The 17,026-nt window shown below is 48.2% G+C and overlaps 6 protein-coding genes across 6 annotated transcripts; 4 read left to right on the forward strand and 2 right to left on the reverse strand.

Annotated features, from left to right (window-relative positions):
• The first annotated feature begins 240 nt into the window (after window positions 1-240).
• Window positions 241-1,700, forward strand: V8C40DRAFT_236971 (carbon-nitrogen hydrolase family protein). Its single transcript, XM_083214159.1, has 3 exons — window positions 241-723; window positions 790-1,381; window positions 1,445-1,700. The coding sequence occupies exons 1-3, from the start codon at window positions 548-550 to the stop codon at window positions 1,664-1,666; spliced, it is 990 nt and encodes a 329-aa protein (XP_083076044.1). The 5' UTR covers window positions 241-547; the 3' UTR covers window positions 1,667-1,700.
• V8C40DRAFT_236973 (transcription factor domain-containing protein) lies at window positions 1,574-3,540 on the reverse strand. The gene is made up of 5 exons (XM_083214160.1): window positions 3,401-3,540; window positions 2,992-3,330; window positions 2,647-2,933; window positions 2,366-2,590; window positions 1,574-2,309 (listed from the first exon to the last, which is right to left on the reverse strand). Exons 1-5 carry the CDS (start codon window positions 3,432-3,434, stop codon window positions 1,719-1,721), a joined length of 1,476 nt encoding a protein of 491 aa, XP_083076045.1. The 5' UTR covers window positions 3,435-3,540; the 3' UTR covers window positions 1,574-1,718.
• A 2,210-nt stretch (window positions 3,541-5,750) lies between these two features.
• On the reverse strand, window positions 5,751-6,627 carry V8C40DRAFT_236981 (uncharacterized protein). Its single transcript, XM_083214161.1, has 3 exons — window positions 6,356-6,627; window positions 6,200-6,289; window positions 5,751-6,148 (listed from the first exon to the last, which is right to left on the reverse strand). Exons 1-3 carry the CDS (start codon window positions 6,510-6,512, stop codon window positions 5,997-5,999), a joined length of 399 nt encoding a protein of 132 aa, XP_083076046.1. The 5' UTR covers window positions 6,513-6,627; the 3' UTR covers window positions 5,751-5,996.
• Window positions 6,628-8,762: 2,135 nt separating this feature from the next.
• Window positions 8,763-10,288, forward strand: V8C40DRAFT_157872 (uncharacterized protein). The gene is made up of 2 exons (XM_083211402.1): window positions 8,763-9,253; window positions 9,326-10,288. Exons 1-2 carry the CDS (start codon window positions 8,885-8,887, stop codon window positions 10,082-10,084), a joined length of 1,128 nt encoding a protein of 375 aa, XP_083076047.1. The 5' UTR covers window positions 8,763-8,884; the 3' UTR covers window positions 10,085-10,288.
• A 473-nt stretch (window positions 10,289-10,761) lies between these two features.
• Window positions 10,762-13,650, forward strand: V8C40DRAFT_157898 (transcription factor domain-containing protein). The gene is made up of 5 exons (XM_083211403.1): window positions 10,762-11,061; window positions 11,126-11,526; window positions 11,594-12,686; window positions 12,756-12,926; window positions 12,989-13,650. The coding sequence occupies exons 1-5, from the start codon at window positions 11,014-11,016 to the stop codon at window positions 13,253-13,255; spliced, it is 1,980 nt and encodes a 659-aa protein (XP_083076048.1). The 5' UTR covers window positions 10,762-11,013; the 3' UTR covers window positions 13,256-13,650.
• Window positions 13,651-14,775: 1,125 nt separating this feature from the next.
• Window positions 14,776-16,900, forward strand: V8C40DRAFT_236988 (carbon-nitrogen hydrolase family protein). Its single transcript, XM_083214162.1, has 5 exons — window positions 14,776-15,607; window positions 15,673-15,682; window positions 15,742-16,087; window positions 16,149-16,562; window positions 16,625-16,900. Exons 1-5 carry the CDS (start codon window positions 15,460-15,462, stop codon window positions 16,805-16,807), a joined length of 1,101 nt encoding a protein of 366 aa, XP_083076049.1. The 5' UTR covers window positions 14,776-15,459; the 3' UTR covers window positions 16,808-16,900.
• The last annotated feature ends 126 nt before the right edge of the window (window positions 16,901-17,026 follow it).

Raw genomic sequence — 17,026 nt, forward strand, 5'->3', positions numbered from 1 at the left:
GATCAAAACTGCTTAAACAACAGGGGCCAAGGAGAATTTATAAGCTGATGGGGGTCAACATCATTACCATTGGTGACGGCAGATGGAGTAGCGCACGATTCGTGCATCGCAAACTCTTGCTTCGATCAAATCAGCGCGGCGTGGGATCCCCGATCTGGTCTAGTGCATCGTCAGAATCCCATTGATCTACTTCCGAACTGCATCTCGGGCCGGCCTGTCAAACCGATCTTGCAAGGGCCTGCGAGGGCAATAGTCTGCGATGGCGGTAACCGAGATGATTGGCTAGCCGGGGTTTAACGGTAGTTGAGAATCCTATGAAACCACCGTGAATCGGACGCCTGGGGATGATGTTTGAGGGCATGTCCATCGGCGCCGTTATGTGAAGAAACAACATGCGAAGCTGGCAAGTAAAGGCAACGGCCGTCAATGGGTATAAGAAGGCGACGCAAATCACTCAATGTTATGGCTGTAGTCAATACTTCCAGCAGCAACTTACACTTGCAACACTCCATACCAAACCACTTTAAACCAGACACTGCCCGTAAATATGGACACAGCCACCAGAGAAGAGAAAACCATCAGAGTTGGAGCTGTTCAGGCCGAGCCTGTCTGGCATGACCTTGATGGATGTGTGGACAAGACTATACAACTCATCAAGCAAGCGGCCGCGGATGGCGTTCAAGTTCTTGGATTCCCTGAAGTCTGGATCCCAGGTTACCCATGGTAAAAACCTTCAGCCAGCATTGAACCTATACCTTATACTGACACTGTGAGTTGCACGAATGATAGGCAGATGTGGTGCGCTCCACCAATTATCCAGGCGACTTGGGTTCCCCAGTATCAAGCAAACTCTATGACAAGAGACTCCCCCCAAATGAAACGCATCCAGGCCGCTGTCAAGGAGGCCGGCATGTTTGTTGTGCTAGGCTACAGTGAGCGCGAGGGAGCCACCATCTACATTGCCCAAGCCTTCATCTCGCCCGAAGGCGAAATCGTCCACAATCGCCGCAAAATCAAGCCTACTCATGCGGAACGCACCATCTGGGGAGAAGGCCAGGATGAGTCCCTGAAAACCGTGGTAGATTCGCCGTTCGGTAAGATTGGTGGCCTCAATTGCTGGGAGCATCTGCAACCCTCGCTACGCTACTACGAGTACACGCAAGGTGTGCAGATTCACATCTCGAGCTGGCCGTCCATCTTCAGCATGCCCGATTCTGAAAAGATCTCCTGGCTCTACCACGAGACTGGCGAGGCGAATAACCGCATCAGTCAGAACATGGCGATAGAAGGCGCAACTTTTGTACTATGCTCTTCGCAGATTCTTACAGAGAAGGGTCTGGAAAAGAACAGCATCCTAGCGGGTAATCCAGTCACTCAGGTGGTAAGTCAACATCGCCAGCTATGTTAGTTATGTTATCTGGCTAACCACAACTTTTTTGACTAGCCTGGCGGTGGCTTCTCTCAGATCTTCGGCCCTGATGGAAAACCATTGTGCGAACCAATTGGAGCGGGCGAAGAAGGAATTCTCCAAGCCGATATATCTCTGGGCGACATCGCCAAGGCCAAAATATTCCTCGATGTTGCCGGCCACTATGCTCGACCGGACATGCTGAGTCTCCTAGTCAACCCGCCAGTTGCCAAGCATGTTACAATAATGGAGAAATAGAGGGCTCTCTTTTGCTATATAGAATATTTACTGCACTAATTACATGTTTTCATTAAATAAACCAGGGAACTGCCGTCTCATAATTAACAAATTCCCACCATTTCGTACGATGCAAGTACGTTGAGTCAGCCTGAAGATCGTAGTGTTTCCAACAAGTCTCAATAAGATTGCGCATTACCCGAATATTTCCGATGTTCCTCACATTATTCATCAGGTCCAATTGTCGTAAAATTCGGATGCGCTGTTCGTCTGTCTGGCATTCACAAGCAACCATGAATATAGGCCATGGGCTTGTAGCCACTTTCAAGCGCTCCAATATGTCAAAGACCTCTTCCAAATAGGTCACTTTTTGCTCGTCGTCCCCGGGTAGAGGGATAACATGAAGCAGGTATAGAATGGTTCCTATGCGGTACAATTCTGCGGTAGCCAAAATGCGTGTGCGTCTTGCAGGGGCCTCGCCAGCCTCTTCATCGGGATCGAGCCTTTGAACAAGGTTGTGTAGCGTGTGCTCCAATTCGAATCGCTGTTGGATAAGTTTGGGTGATAGCGGATCAATTTCTTTTTGTATGATGGCGATGCGGAATTTGTTCACTCGGTGAATTATTGCAATTGTTTCCAACGAGCACCCAAGAGCGCCAAGTATCTGCCATCATTCAAGTTAGCCTGAGAAGAGCAGAGTTATTCGTCGGAAGAACCCACCAAAGTGGCATCGCAGTTTGACGCTCCTAATAGGAAAAGAACATCGATGCAGTTATGGGCTTGCCGCATAGGCTGGCTGAAGCATGCCAACACTTCGTGGTACAGAAACCAAGTGAAGAGGAAATCTGCTTTGATGTGCCTTCGATGTTCCGGATACAACCCTTCCAGCATATATTTAGCACCATCAAGATGTGTCGTCCAGTGGCCGTCGGTCTCGTCGAAGACCTAGTATCGGTTAGAATGCAAATCACCTATCCATCTACTCACTCTTTACAACTTACACTGTATATACAAAGCATCATAGATGCAGCAAACTGCGTCTGGTTGAGATCGATATTGCTTGTTTCATGTCCGGGAGTTAAAGAAGCAGATAGATAGCGGACGGCATTCGTCTTGTATGTTAGGGCAGCTTCAGTACCGCTGCGGTGAAAAGCGGCAACGGCCATCATAGAATTCCATAAAGCTTTGGTCGCGCTGTCGCCTCGTGACAGCACCATCTGGACAAGGTCGGTCCGGAAGCCGTTCGTGACTTGCGTGGTCGATATCATTGGAGCAATAACGCTCTCATCTTTATGGATGTCAACCACTAGCTAGAGTTATTAGATGGAGAGCTTTGGAATTCTTACAGTATGACATGAATAGAGCATCTTGGCCGACCATTGTCGGATAGAGATTGAGAGTTCGGGTGGGCTTGGAGACAGTTCTCGCAATAAGCGCATTGTAAGATGACGGGTCCAGCGACGAGGCCACATCGTTATGGTTAACATTGAGGAAATGCCGGCCATAGTTCTTGGACGCCTCCAGCGGGTTTTCCGGCGGCTCATAAACTACGAAGCCGCTGTCCTTTCGGCGGCCATCATGACGATCCGGCCACAGCAGACGGAGACCGTAACCCAAGCATTGTCTGCCCGTGCGAGTGCAGTTGTGGCACACAGGCAGATCCCTGTCACACCCTATTTTCCGCTCTGGATGGCGCGCCTGTCAGCACTCGAGCGGATGCGCCAGCGCTTCAACTGGGAAGCCAAAGAGACTCACGTTTACATGTCCAGCAGCCTTGTTTGGCCTTCATATCTTCTAGGTCAAAGTCAAGTGACCTCGCCCAGCGCAATACGTCTTTAGCATTGTCACTCAGCCAAATCAATCAGGCGAGAGCAGCTTAAGCTAGCAGAGAAAGTAAGATGACATGAGTCGCTTTTCTTACTGCATCCGCAGGCCTCCGCTTTCAGGAGCCGAAACGCGCCAAGGAAGGGCTATCAATATTCCGATCCGCGAGGATCGAGCCATTACTCGTACTCCTTTAACATGTACTGTATCAGGATTGTGCCTGAGCATCAATGTTGGAGTGAAGACTACACGTGTATATGCTGTGTCATTTTATTGTGCGAATGACTTTGATGGACTTATGGCTAAACTCAGTGTTCCATGAGCAGACATTTCCACCCAGCAATCTCCGCCAGACGAGTTGGCGTAGCTTCAAGTAATACTGTAACCATTTAGTGGGACATGCTTATTTTTTGACAGCCCCCGTTTGCTAAAATTCACAAACGACCAGGGCTCTCTTGTATTAGCCTAACGTACGATGCTTATCTAATGAGGAAGAGATGCCGATTTTGGCCGGAGCTTTATCAGATGAGTCTAACATGGGGTTAAGTATCTGGTTCTATACATTCAGCAATGGGTGCTTTTTTATGATTTCGACGACTATCAGAAGTATGTGTTGGCATGAGAATATACATAGCCTGAATGCTCATACCTAGTCAAGCATTCATGAAGAACACCCATGAACAACTTATGCTCCATGTAATGTCACAGCATAAAGGCAGGTAACTAGAGTGGAAGAAAATATGCAATTACACCAGTATAATATACCGATACATGTACCAGAAGATGGAGATTAGGCCTTCTTGAGTCCCTCAGCCACTACACAGCTTACTAGAGTTGTCTTCAAGTTGCCAAAACACTTAGTAGGTACTTGTTCTTGATACTCTACAATATTAGGGTAGCCTGTTTGCCGCTCACCAGTGGCATTTACCTTTTGTAGATCATCTTTTGTTCCCACAATGGCATTTCTATGTTACTTGAAAGGCATAATCTTCTATTTTAAGCATAAAATGCAAGCTCAGCCAACTTAGCTTGGTATTATCTCATTATGGCTCTGCTCAATGAAACCAGATCAATAGCAGCCACAATTTATAGCCGATTCCAGTCAGCAGTATCGTTATATATCGAGCTTCCCGGTTGAAGAACTAAGATTCCGTCAATTTCAAAGAGGTCGAAAAATCTTTGATACAACGCCTTTCAAGAGGAATTTTTAAAAGGACAAATTATTGTCCTCAACTCAAATTTCTTTCAGCAACCGCTACAGCTAATTCGGGATTACCTAGAACACTGCTAAACACTTGCATTGATTCAATACCAACAGACAAGCGAGTTGCTGATTCAACTACAGCCAGACCTTCAAACGCATCATATGGCAAGCTCTCCCAACGACATCTCGTTGCTCGAGATAGCGAACAACTAACTCTGTGGCGCTGGATAATGAAAGAGATGTTTGCCTACGAAACCCTTTTGAACAGATTCAAACCGTTTCTACATCTGAGAAGGTTCAGCCATTCACAGAAACTAATGAGTGGGAAAGTATAGATGAGAAAGTGGCTTCATTGTGAGACCAGCGGTATATGGCTCTACTTGCATGCAATGGTGGCTTTATTTGTATATTAGACTTTTAAATCACCCAACAAAACAGAGAAGTGCATCTTTCGTTTCTCAACACTGAGACAACGGCCCTGTTTGGCAATCCTTTTCAACTTGATCTGTTCAAAGACGCCTGTTTGGGATTTTCGGTGGAGGGGCAAGGCATTGAATCTGGGGCACGTATAGTGCAAATCCCCACGGCATCTATATAGAGACAATTCATAAAAGCGAAATCACGTAGTTCCCATTGAATGTGGCTGATTGTCAAGACACAACAGCATTTTTCTTGGAGTGCGAAAAGTTGCAAGCTCTTCTATGCCGAATGTTGGGAGGATGACGCTCCGCGACAAATCTTGGCATTTCTGTTTCATTTAATAACTAGCTTATACGAATCTACAATCACTATTCCGTATTTGATGAGAAAAATATCACTTAGTGCTATCACTCACCCATAATTTCAGCCTTGTAAACCGAAGTTGGAAGGAGAGGCAGACCACGTATCAAGTTATCAGAGTATTATACCCATCCCGAATTCCGTTGCACCTATTAAAACTATTCCGGGCCATCAATAAGAGGGTTAATTAGACTCTACTTTTGTACTCCCAAGTTCGATTGAGCAAGATGGCCAAGGCATGCAGGCTCCAAGCTGCGTATATGCAAAGTGTACAGGTGTTTTCAAGGATAAGAGTTCATTGCATCTAACATGTCTGCTACAGAGGTGGACAACAACAGGTACTTAATGCTCTTCGGAGAGATATTCAGGTCAAGAGATTTGTACATCTTCCAATCTTGCCATAGAGGCACGAGATAAAGTACGAGCGTGCCAATAGACAGGCAACCTTTGCTCGATGGCACGACTAGGACATATGAAACTGTTCACAACCATCGAGACTGTTATCCTTTCAAGAATATTTCTCCATCCACTTTTCTTTTCGTTTTAGTACGCGGGTAGGGACATGAGGCGTTTCAGTCTGTTCCTGACGCCGCCTGAATCGCTTTCTATGCTACTCTGGCTGGGGCGACGCGGAACGGAGTTGACTACGCCACAGCCTGTAGCATATCGTGTCGTCGCTATGCGATTCGACCGTTCTATGCAGAGATGTTAGGCATTCTTTTGTACGACTTCGTCCAAGACCTTACGGGTACAATCAAATCGTCCCGGGTCGTTCAAAACCGCATCGAGCTTTGCTCTCGCCTTCTCAGAAGCTGACGGCATGATGATACGTTTTGCTGCAATTTTGGATCAGTGAACAGGCGGTTTGCGGCAACCGATGTGTAAAATAGAGTTCGCCATACGATTATATATCCTGCATGCGGGGTAACAGTGTTGTTTCAATACATATTCTTTTACAGAACTAAACTCTGGGTGATGTCTCCAACCCCAAAACGTAATTATGACATCAAAGTCTAGAATTATGCCAAAAGCCAAATACAATGGCAGGAGTCCCAACATAAATGCAGAGACTACCTGTAGTTATGGATGCAAGAAAGGTTATTGCTTTAACGATCGCTGGGTGTGGATCAACATTTCTCCAAGGTAGCTCTTTGAGAGCTGCCGCCACCGTGAGTTTGCCTCTTGTAGATGGAACAGAGCTGTAGCAAGTCCATTGCGGCTAGCCTCAAGAAGTGGAATTACTTGTGCCATGTTGTCCATGGCATATTATAAGTATACTATTGGGGCTCATAACGTCATTTTAACAACCAGCCAGCGAGTATACCTCGGAAGGAAGCCGTCGATTGTACCCATTGTCAAGTGTTAGGGCGGGCAAACCAACGAGCGAATCCACTGGGTGTGTTCTATTTAGGGACGACAATTTGGTAAGCTAACAAACAATCTATATTAACTCCTGACGGGCGAGCCAGGATATTGAGATTAAGATCCTAACCAAGAATGGGTTCGTTTGTGTGGCGGCTTACGGACGACAATAGCGCACGGGGAAATATTGTATGTAGCTTGCTCGTGAAGCTGACTAAAATCTGAGCTGCTTGAAAAAGTTCCCAACAAGGGAAAAGGTACACCAGAAGGCTCGGTAACTTAGTGTTGAAATTAATATTGATATTTTGCGAATGGATGGATGGATGAATTGCCTCATTGTACGAGTACGCCGTATATGCGAGGCCAACTGGCAATATGCGAATGCAAACTATAATAGACGAAGTGTGTGATTTATGCGTTGGCGAGCACTATGATGTGGTCTTGTTCGGTTGGTTCCCCATCAATAAGCGATGTTCTGCAGCCAATATTTGCAATTTGAGAGGTCAATATTCTCCATGTTTATTTGAACCAAAGAACACCAATAAACAGCCGCAAATGTTGGGAAAGTGCATGTATTAGCTAATTGAAGTCCGTCTATTCCCATGTGCTCGGAAGTGCCTGAAGGAAGATCGCGGAGCGCCAGGGAGTTTAATTAGATGAATCTGACTGCGCCACAGAAAGCTTAACCGCAAAGATTCTTTGCTTGTGACGGAAACAGGGCCATCCGAACCGGTCGTGAAATTTACTGGTTTAGAATTGTACAAGTTGTATGTGCTTTACATTTGGCCGCATTCAGGTCGCTGACAGGATCCGCGATGGATGCAGCTCGGACATTTATCTTCTATCCAGAAAGCGGCACGTCTTCCCGGCGTAGGAGTGTGCATCACTGGTGATGGCTTCAGCAACTAAGCTTAGATTATTTCTTGAGTCTACGAAACTGTTGGTAACGCCTTTTGCGTAGAACATTATCAAGCAGCCACAAAAAAAGAAAAGCATGTTTAAATGAGGATCTGTAGGTTCTGGAAGGATGAGCGCTTGCAAATTAGCGCACGAGTTTGAAAATAGCGACAAGAATGGTGGAGAGAAACGCCACAGCCATTGACGGACGGATGAGCGTCCACCAACACACAAGCACGCAGAGAGAGAGGACCTGACGAGTGTCAAAAATAAACAAGTCTCTGTTTTGAGCAAAATAGTAACGGCCATGACAAATTTATTCTGCGCGCAAATCCCCAGTAAAACTAGTACCTCGCTCGGGCAAACAGTTGTCGTCCATTTCCTTCCCGTCAGTCTAAGTTTGCCGCCCGATCCGTTGTTGGACCTTTGACAGGGCCCAGTCAGCCTGATCCGTGAGCCCTTTCAAGCACGCCAGCGAGTGATGATTTTCATTTCCCCGCTAAAACAAAACATTCACAGGGTCGAAGGTTTGAGTGACGTTGACGGCTTTCAACGATCAAAACATGTTTGTTTCTTGCTTTATTCTGGGTGAAACAAAGTCTCTCTCGGCTGCGCCAGGCCGTGTTGTTCACCAGGGAGGCAGAAACGCGCGCTTCTTGGGCCTGAACTGAGGCCAGACGCGGCTGCGCACGTTCACGCTTTCGCAGGGCTAGCTAAGAAAAGGACGAACTTGGGCCACAGCCTCGATGGCCAAAAATAGCACGGCAGTCAGCAGCCAGTAGTCATCCGCTTACCAACGCATTGGGCCTTTGACTGACTGCACTTTGCCAGAGCTGCAATCGGCAATCTTAGCTTCCGGGTCAGGTAGTCTAAAATCGGAGCTGTAGGTCGATGGCTTAGAGAGGCTTTTGTGGGAAGCAGCCACATGCCATCCGGAAACAGAGTGGTCCGCCTATTCGGATGGCAGAGATGATGCCGTCTAGTGAGAGCCTAGTGAAATTGGCATGCAGCGAGTGTTGATGGCCGTGGACGGGATACCTAGTATATAACTATCTCATCGGTCATCCCATCTCAGTCAGAATATCATCACTCATCACCTCCCTTCGACAACACCACTCCAACACTCTTACTAATATCCACTTACACAAACACAAACACAAACACTAGCAACGATGGCCAAGCTCACCAAGGTTCTCGCTTCCGCTCTGGCTCTGGCCGGAACTTCAGTCGCTACCTGGCCTCCCAACAGCAAGGACTGCACTACCACCGCTGCAGCTGCCGATGGCTTCCCCACTCCCAGCGCTCAACAGCTGAGGTCGATCGAGGAGCACGCCGATGGCACTCTCTCGAATGCCCCTCCGCCAGCCACACTTGCCGACAGCACTCTTCAGTCGCTCCAGGTCATCGCCGTCAACGAGGAATTCGAGGTTGCCTACTTCACATCCCTTCTCCAAAACGTCACAGCTGGAGTTCCCGGCTTCGAGTCATGGAAGGGCTATGGCAAGGCTGAGCTGGAGAAGATTCTCAAGGTTATCATTGCTGTAAGTTGAAACTGGGTTGTTCGAATACGCTTTTGCCTTTATCCATACTGACATCTGGTTCTCCCTGTTTAGCAAGAAGAGCTTCACGCACTCAACGCTCTCAACGCTCTGAACAAGTTCAAGAAGCTTGCTCCTCTGCCCTGCAAATACCACTTCCCGGCCACCAACATCCACGACGCCATCGCCGTGGCTGAGGCTTTCACCGCAGTCGTTCTGGGCACTCTCCAGGACGTCACCCAGGGCGCCGCCGCCGCTGGTGATGCCGGTTTCACGCGAGGCGTGGCTTCCATCATTGGTCAGGAGGGTGAGCAGAACGGCTTTTACCGCACTCTCCTCGGCGCTGTCCCCTCCGAGAAGCCATTCCTCACCACCAGCGTCGGCCCGTTCGCTTATTCGTTCCTCAACAACAACTTCATTGTTCCCAACTCGTGCCCCTTTGACGTCAACTCCCTCGGTGTCCCCATCTTCACTCAGCTCAACGTTGAGGGTGGTTCCGCCGCCCTGGCCGTCAAGCCCGATGATCAGTGGCTCAACTACAGTGCTGACCTGAGCTCCGTCAAGAACGCCGCCAAGTTCGCCAACGGCAATGGTGATGGCCTCTTCGTCACCTACTTCAGCGGCCAGCTCCTCCCTATCAGCGTTCCCGTCAAGGACTTCAAGTGGAACGGCGGCAAGGTTTCTTTCAAGGCTTTCTTCCCCTTTGAGGAGAACATCATGTTCGGCCTGTCCCTTGCTGCTTTGACCGACGGCAGCAACTTCACCGCCCCCGATGCTGTTCCCGCTGCCACCCTGGCCGCCCCTGCTATCATCAACGTCAACGACGAGTTTTAAGTTTGAAGCAGCCGGAAGCTAAAAGCACTTTGAGAACTTAATGTGTAATGCCACTTGATATTAATGGAGAATGGGGGTAAACGGTTGGGATTGTCATTTTGTCAATAGGACTGGGGGGACAAGAATATATCCAATACAAGGGGGACTCTGGATGGGAATTTTAGGGGCGCATTTTCTTCTTTTTTTCTAGTATTCATTCAATCAATAGACGATATCTCATTTCATCTTACCTCCACCTAAATCATCTCACGTGCTCTAATAAAGTATATTTTGCATCATGAAACCGGTGTTGAGAGAGACTTGGTTGCTCGCTAACAGTGAGAAACTCTTTTGTGTGGTTAGCAGCTGTTTGGCCGCTACCGTCTGTTTTTAAATACCGAGTATATGGATAGGGTTGTACAGCGATATTATGTGTGCAAACAGCTATAATTGAGTGAACTGTTTGCAGTCACTGACGAAAACGAGTGAAAAAGACAAACGAGAAAGTGAAGAAAACAGTCATAGAAATTGAATATTGGACAGTTTCGGTCAGCTTTGGCCGGGAGTTTGTCTACCGGCATCGTACGAGAGGATGACTAAGAAATTTCATCATTAGTTCTGCCTTAGGCACCAATCTTCTCACAAGTTTTGTTAGCTTTTTGCTAGATTAGCTAATCAGCTATGATGCCGAGTTATGAAGCTGGGCGGCGACTCTGACGGTAGTGAGCTTGAGGAACACACAAGTTCTCACATACTCACTGAAACTCATACGCATTGCCACAGCATCAATCGCCATTCGAACAATTCGCAGGTTACGAGTATAAAAGATCGTCTCATGTAAAGGCCATACAGATTGGGCAACCTCTCATTGTGTGACTCCCATTGGTCCGCTTGAGCCCCGCGTGACAACCTGAGGCGCGTTGAAAAATGAGCTTCTCAAGACCGCCGTGATGAAGAAATCAATTGCTTGCGGCGCATGTCGGACGTCAAAGAGAAGAGTAAATCAACACCAAAAGCCATCTCGTTCCCGCTGCGGTTTGTGGCTCATGCTGATTCATCCAGTGCATCCATTCTGGTGGACCGCCATGCATCCGCTGCAAGGAGAGAGGGGATGAATGCATCTTCCCTCCCAAAGGCACTTCCTTCATCTTTAGGCGCTCACGGCTTGAGCGCCAGGCTCGCGCACAGTCCAGTGCTCTGCCAACAGATACCAACATCACAGCCTCGTTATTATCAGCCTCCGCAGGGCCTCAGCGTGGCAATGCGGAAGACCCCGATGAGCAGCCCAAAGTCAACCTTTGGGAGATTGACCCATTGGACTACGTGACAGATGAGGTCAAGGAGAGCTACCTCAGATGTTCCTATAAATGGTCCTTTCACCATATGCCTACGTTCTTCGCATCCATCCGGAATAAGACTCTGGACAGGTCTGTTGCGTGGGCGATGCTGGCCATCACAGTGCGGTTAGTTGACAAAAGCTGTTTGCACCCAATACCGACATCCCGAGAGTGAAGCTAACTTGCGGCCAAGATTCTCTCAACACCCACCAGATGGCTTCTCTAGCCAAATTCAGACGAGTAACTACTTCGCCGCTCATACCAGGTCTCTTATCCTTCCATCAATAGATGAGCCGAGCTTGCAGCGGATCCAAGTTCTTCTCATGCTCACCGGCCATTCCTGGGGTTCGGGCGAAGGTAGACGTGCATGGGTTTACCTTGGAATGGCCGTGAGAATGGCCCAGATCATGGGCTTGTTCGAAGATCCCCCAGTCACAACCCTAGACAGAGAAGAATTCATCCATGGGGAAGAACGACGGCGTACGGCGTGGACGTGTTTCCTTATGGATAGTCTCTTGAGCGGCGGTAAAGGCCGCGAGCGGTTACTATCCGCGGATAGCATGCACATCCAGCTACCTTGTGATACGAGCAACTTCATATTCGGCGAACCGGTCATCTGTCCCTACATAGAAGGCTATCGATCCGATGGCAATTCTATGATCCCACCCGGCAACCTGGGCATCGTTGCACACAGCATGGGGGTTGCAGATATTTGGGGCGCTGTTGCAAAATGGTCCTGCTCTTCACACCCGAACAACACGCCTCCTTGGCAACCACAGTCAGAACTCCAACGTCTGCTACTACGCTTAAACGCTTGGAGAGAATCGTTACCTCCTCGCTTGCGATATGATCTATCACTGCTGCACGCCCACAGCGTCCAGAATCAGGGACAGGCGTTCTGCTACATGCATTGCATCTACTTCATGTCGGTCATATTCCTTTACCGATCCTATCTGCCCGAATTGGAAATGCACGAAGAGGCAGAGCATGAGGACGGCGATAGGAAGCAGTGGACTGAGTTTTCCTGCAGAGAACTCGCAAAAGTTGCCGACCAGGTGTGCGAAATGCTTCAGGATATCCGCGGATTCGGTCTTTTCTTTCTACGTGGCCTGGTTCCGTGGATAGGCTTTACTATCTACACCGCAGTTGGAACACTGCTCTATTTTTGGCATTTCCCCCATGTTAGTGAAGGCGACCCGCAGATCGAAAGCTGGAGACAGCGCATCATCGACGGATGTGTTTTCCTCAAGGACATGAGGCAAGCCTGGCCCATGGCAGATACTTGGGTATGTCGCCGTTCTTCACGCCAGCCCTCTGAACCTCTTGCAAACATTGCTAACCAAATCCTTTCTCAGCGTGAAACCATCAAGGCAATGCATATCTTCTATAGCAATGTCAAATCAAAGGGCAACCAGTCCATGAGCCCGAGTGCGCGTCGAGAGATGAGAAACGCCATCATCGACTACGGCGCATTACAACCATCTCCCGTCCAAGCTGCCGATAGTGCGAGCGAGGAAGAGACTTTGGTAAGTTCTTCTCTACTAGTGCCCCCTCACTCACTCGCGGTCGTCACTGATACATTGGATAGGTTGTTTCTGAACAGGACGAAACGAATCAGAATGAGATTAGTACAAACGATACTGAGATCAGTCCAAACGAGCCTGAGATGAGCACCAACGAGACTGAGCTTATATCTCACGAATTTGGCGTGGTACCGCCTGCCGATTATGACCTTTTTGATACGCATTTCGATATTGACTCTACAATGGCCGCATCGTTTGCCGATGCCACCCAGGGCTTCTGGGAGGGGTATCCTGGAAATCATGTTGATATGGGATGGGAGGTGACGCCCTGAAAGATGATACTATTCCAGCCATCCAATCACGGCGTCATTCTCATATTTGTTCGCGGTCATGTTTGCGATAAAAGGCTGTTCTTTTTTTTTTCTTTTTTACCTATGTCTCTCTTCCTTTTCCCTGTCATTCCAATACTCCTACATGAGGTGTCAACACATGAGACCACGACTTCATTGATAGGTGCAATCAAAGCATGAATACCCACTCCTCTACTCTAAATGCAACGAACATTCAACCAGATTTACCATCATTGCTATGAAGTGATATCTAATAAGACGTTGAACCCGAAATCACTGCTGTGACAAATCATGACGGCTTGGAAGTGAAGCTAAATTCCTCTCAGACACTAGCTGCTCGATCAGCTCCGAATTGTTTCCTCACCCCCAACAAAATACTAGGCTTGCGGTAAACTTCGGGACGACGATCGAGAAGTTCGACGACACCCTTATCGTTTCATGCGAGACAAGCCGAACGAGAAAGGCCTTCTTCACCCGGCGGAACTCGCAACCATATCCCAAGATGATCACGTCTCGCCCAACAATTGGCAGCCAGTATGTGGATATTGTTACGGAATGTAGCGAGCCTGCCGACCAGACCCCGACCTTTCCGATCAAAGTCCATGAGAGACGACGATTCTTTGCATAGTAGTGCGTAGAGGTGCCAAGGCATTACGTACGGGATACCACGGACCCTTTGTTGTTGAGAAACAGAGCCACTGCAGATTGGGAAAATGATGGTCACATGGGTAGTACACACTTTTTGGAATAGTCATGGAGAGGTAGCAATTGGAGTCCAGGTGCAATCGTTGACAGGCTGGGTGGTAGTGGAGGGCTACAGTACGTGCTGCAGCGGAGAATCGTGATGCTCCATCATATGGAGAAGCATTTCGCCATCAACTCACTAGGAAGATGAGCTTGTTTCACAAGGCACTAGCCCGCGGCCCGCAGAGCCGGATCTCTTCTTTCCGAATCAAAACTCCCAGGGATTTATCGGAAGAGAGTAATGACATGACATGGGGAATCAGCGGGGTCCCGCCGGCATACTCTATGCACTTTATGTAGAGTAATGCTAATGCTAAGCAAGGCAGGAACTGTTCTACTGTGAGAAGTGGTTTGTTCTTGTCTTTGTATACTTCGATCATATCTACTTACTCATATGCGATACATGTCTATTAGCATCTGCCAGATAGTCTACTACTTGACAGTGTCAGTTCTCAATTCCTTCTGGTCCCCGCAACAGGGCATGGCTGGCTTGACATCATACTGTAACCTTCATGGAAATCGTCCCATTGGAGGGTATAATTGTGGATATTCGATGTCGGCCTGTCGGACGCTTTTCGCTGGCTTTCCCCATCTTGTCGAAATCCACTGAGGCACACACAGCTCAGCACGAGAAGGGTGAACCAACTCCCTCCTAGCGGCAGTAGCGCATCGCTCGTCCAAACATATTGCACCCAGCCTATCTTTTAACCACAGTCTATAGCTAGATATTGGCACTCTCCAACTCGTAGATCATAGATAACAGCGATATGGTATTTATCCTATCTACAGCTATTGCGCAGTTATCTGTCACACTCAAAACACCCGACCCCGCGGCCTGAGCATGAAGGTGCGGCGTCTGCGGCGTAAGCGGCCTTGATGATCCTCTTTTTCCAGAGCGACAATGTTGCAAACAATCTGGGGACAATGCAGGGTTCAGCGGCAATTGAACCTGCTCACAAGCGTCCCTTGCCATCCGTATCGTGGATATCCTGCATGAAAAAGGTGGGCGATAAGAATTGGATCGCTGAGCCAGGGTATGTTATTTTCATACCGAGGGCCGGATCGGATGCAACTGGTGGTTCGATATGATCTTTTTTTCACCAAGGGTTTTTTTCAATCTGCTCACTGCATCGACAACTCAGTAAATGCTACATCACCGAGATTCCGATGGCCGAAGCGTATGCGGCGTATGCGGCATCTTGATTGCAACTGTACGACCAATCGATTGGGGAAAAGGTGGGAGAATACTATGCTTGTGCAGCAAATGATGGAGTTGCGGTTATTACTAGGACTATTCTTTTGCAACATAAGCGTATTTGCTCTTTTTGCCGTGATATATAAGTGTCGTGACATCCAGGCATCTTCTTAATTCGAAACGATACTCATCACAAACAAGACAACCTCAGTAACATCCTCATCAAAGCCACACACCAAACGCCACAATGGTTGCCACTATTCGTCAGTACAAGGCCGCTTGTGTTCAAGCCGAGCCAGGCTGGTTTGATTTGGAGAAATGCGTCCAGAAAACCGTCAAGTTCATCACTGAAGCTGGCGAGAAGGGATGTAAACTGATTGCTTTCCCTGAGTTGTGTAAGTTGATCTATAGAAATAACAAACCACAAAACTTCAAGATTTTGACTAATGAATCTTAATAGGGATTCCTGGGTACGAGCTTTGAAAACCAAGCACCACTTCCAACATATGAAACTGACTATTAATGATAGATACACCTACTGGGGATGGCGTGTCAACTACCAGGACTCTCTGCCCCTTCTCAAGGAGTACCACAAGAACAGCCTGAAACCTGACTCTGACGAGATGCGCCGCATTCGATCTGCTGCCCGCAAGGCTCAGATCTATGTCTCTCTGGGCTACTCTGAGATTGAGGGCAACAGCCTTTACATTGCTCAGATTATCATTGACCCCAGTGGTGAGGTCATCAACCACCGCCGCAAGATTAAGCCTACCCACGTCGAGAAGCTTGTCTTCGGTGAGGGAACCGGCGACTCTTTGGTTAGCGTTGTCGAGACTGAGATTGGCAATCTTGGCCACCTCAACTGCTGGGAGAACGTAAGTGGCTATAAGCCTGATATCATGGTTTACGCATTTTAACGTATTAACTCGCTGGCAGATGAACCCCTTCCTCAAGGCAAATGCTTGCGCTCAATATGAGCAAGTTCACGTGGCTGCTTGGCCCGTCTACCCCCCAGCTTCTTCGCTGCAGTACCCCGACCCTTACACAAACATTTCAGAGGTCCAATCCGAGCTGGTGACTCCCGCTTACGCCTACGAGACTGGCACTTGGACGCTTGCTCCTAGCCAAGTCGTCACTCGCGAGGGTGCCCGCATGAACCTGCCCCCTCGCCTGCGCAACGACGAGGCTGCCGTTGATGGTGAGGCTGCTGTCATCGCAAATGGCTTCGCTCGCATCTACCGCCCTGATGGCTTCCGCGCCGTCCAGGATCCTCCCAAAGACTTTGAAGGAATCTTCATTGTCGATATTGATCTCGACGAGAACCTTTTGACCAAGCGCCTGGCTGACTTTGTATGTATTCTACCTACTCCGTCCAAGCTTAACAATGCACTAACTGATGACTGTGGAAAAAGGGTGGACATTACATGCGTCCTGATCTGATCCGCCTTTTGGTCGACAAGACGCCCAAGACATTCCTTGTGGACACTGACAATGTCGATCCCAAGACCTTCAAGAGCTCTCTGCAGCGCGTCGGCTTGGACAAGCCCCTGCCTCCGCCAGAGGACGAAAAGAAGGAGAAGAAGGAGAAAGAATAAAATGTGATGCAGAAAGAACTAACCTAGAATGGCTTTGTTACTATGAATAGTATAAAGAGTGTATGAATAAAATCTCATCTTGTGTTATTACAATTGTCTGGTTTCATTGAAGATATGAATTGTTCGCACTAAGTGTACCCTGTGAGAATGGATAAGAAGGGTTTTTATGGAAGCGTTGCATGCTGAATTGAATATACTGACTACTCATAGAACCGATAT

This window comes from Trichoderma camerunense (genome assembly GCF_050948025.1).
Source record: "Trichoderma camerunense strain CBS 138272 chromosome Unknown V8C40scaffold_4, whole genome shotgun sequence".
NCBI classification, from domain to species: domain Eukaryota; kingdom Fungi; phylum Ascomycota; class Sordariomycetes; order Hypocreales; family Hypocreaceae; genus Trichoderma; species Trichoderma camerunense.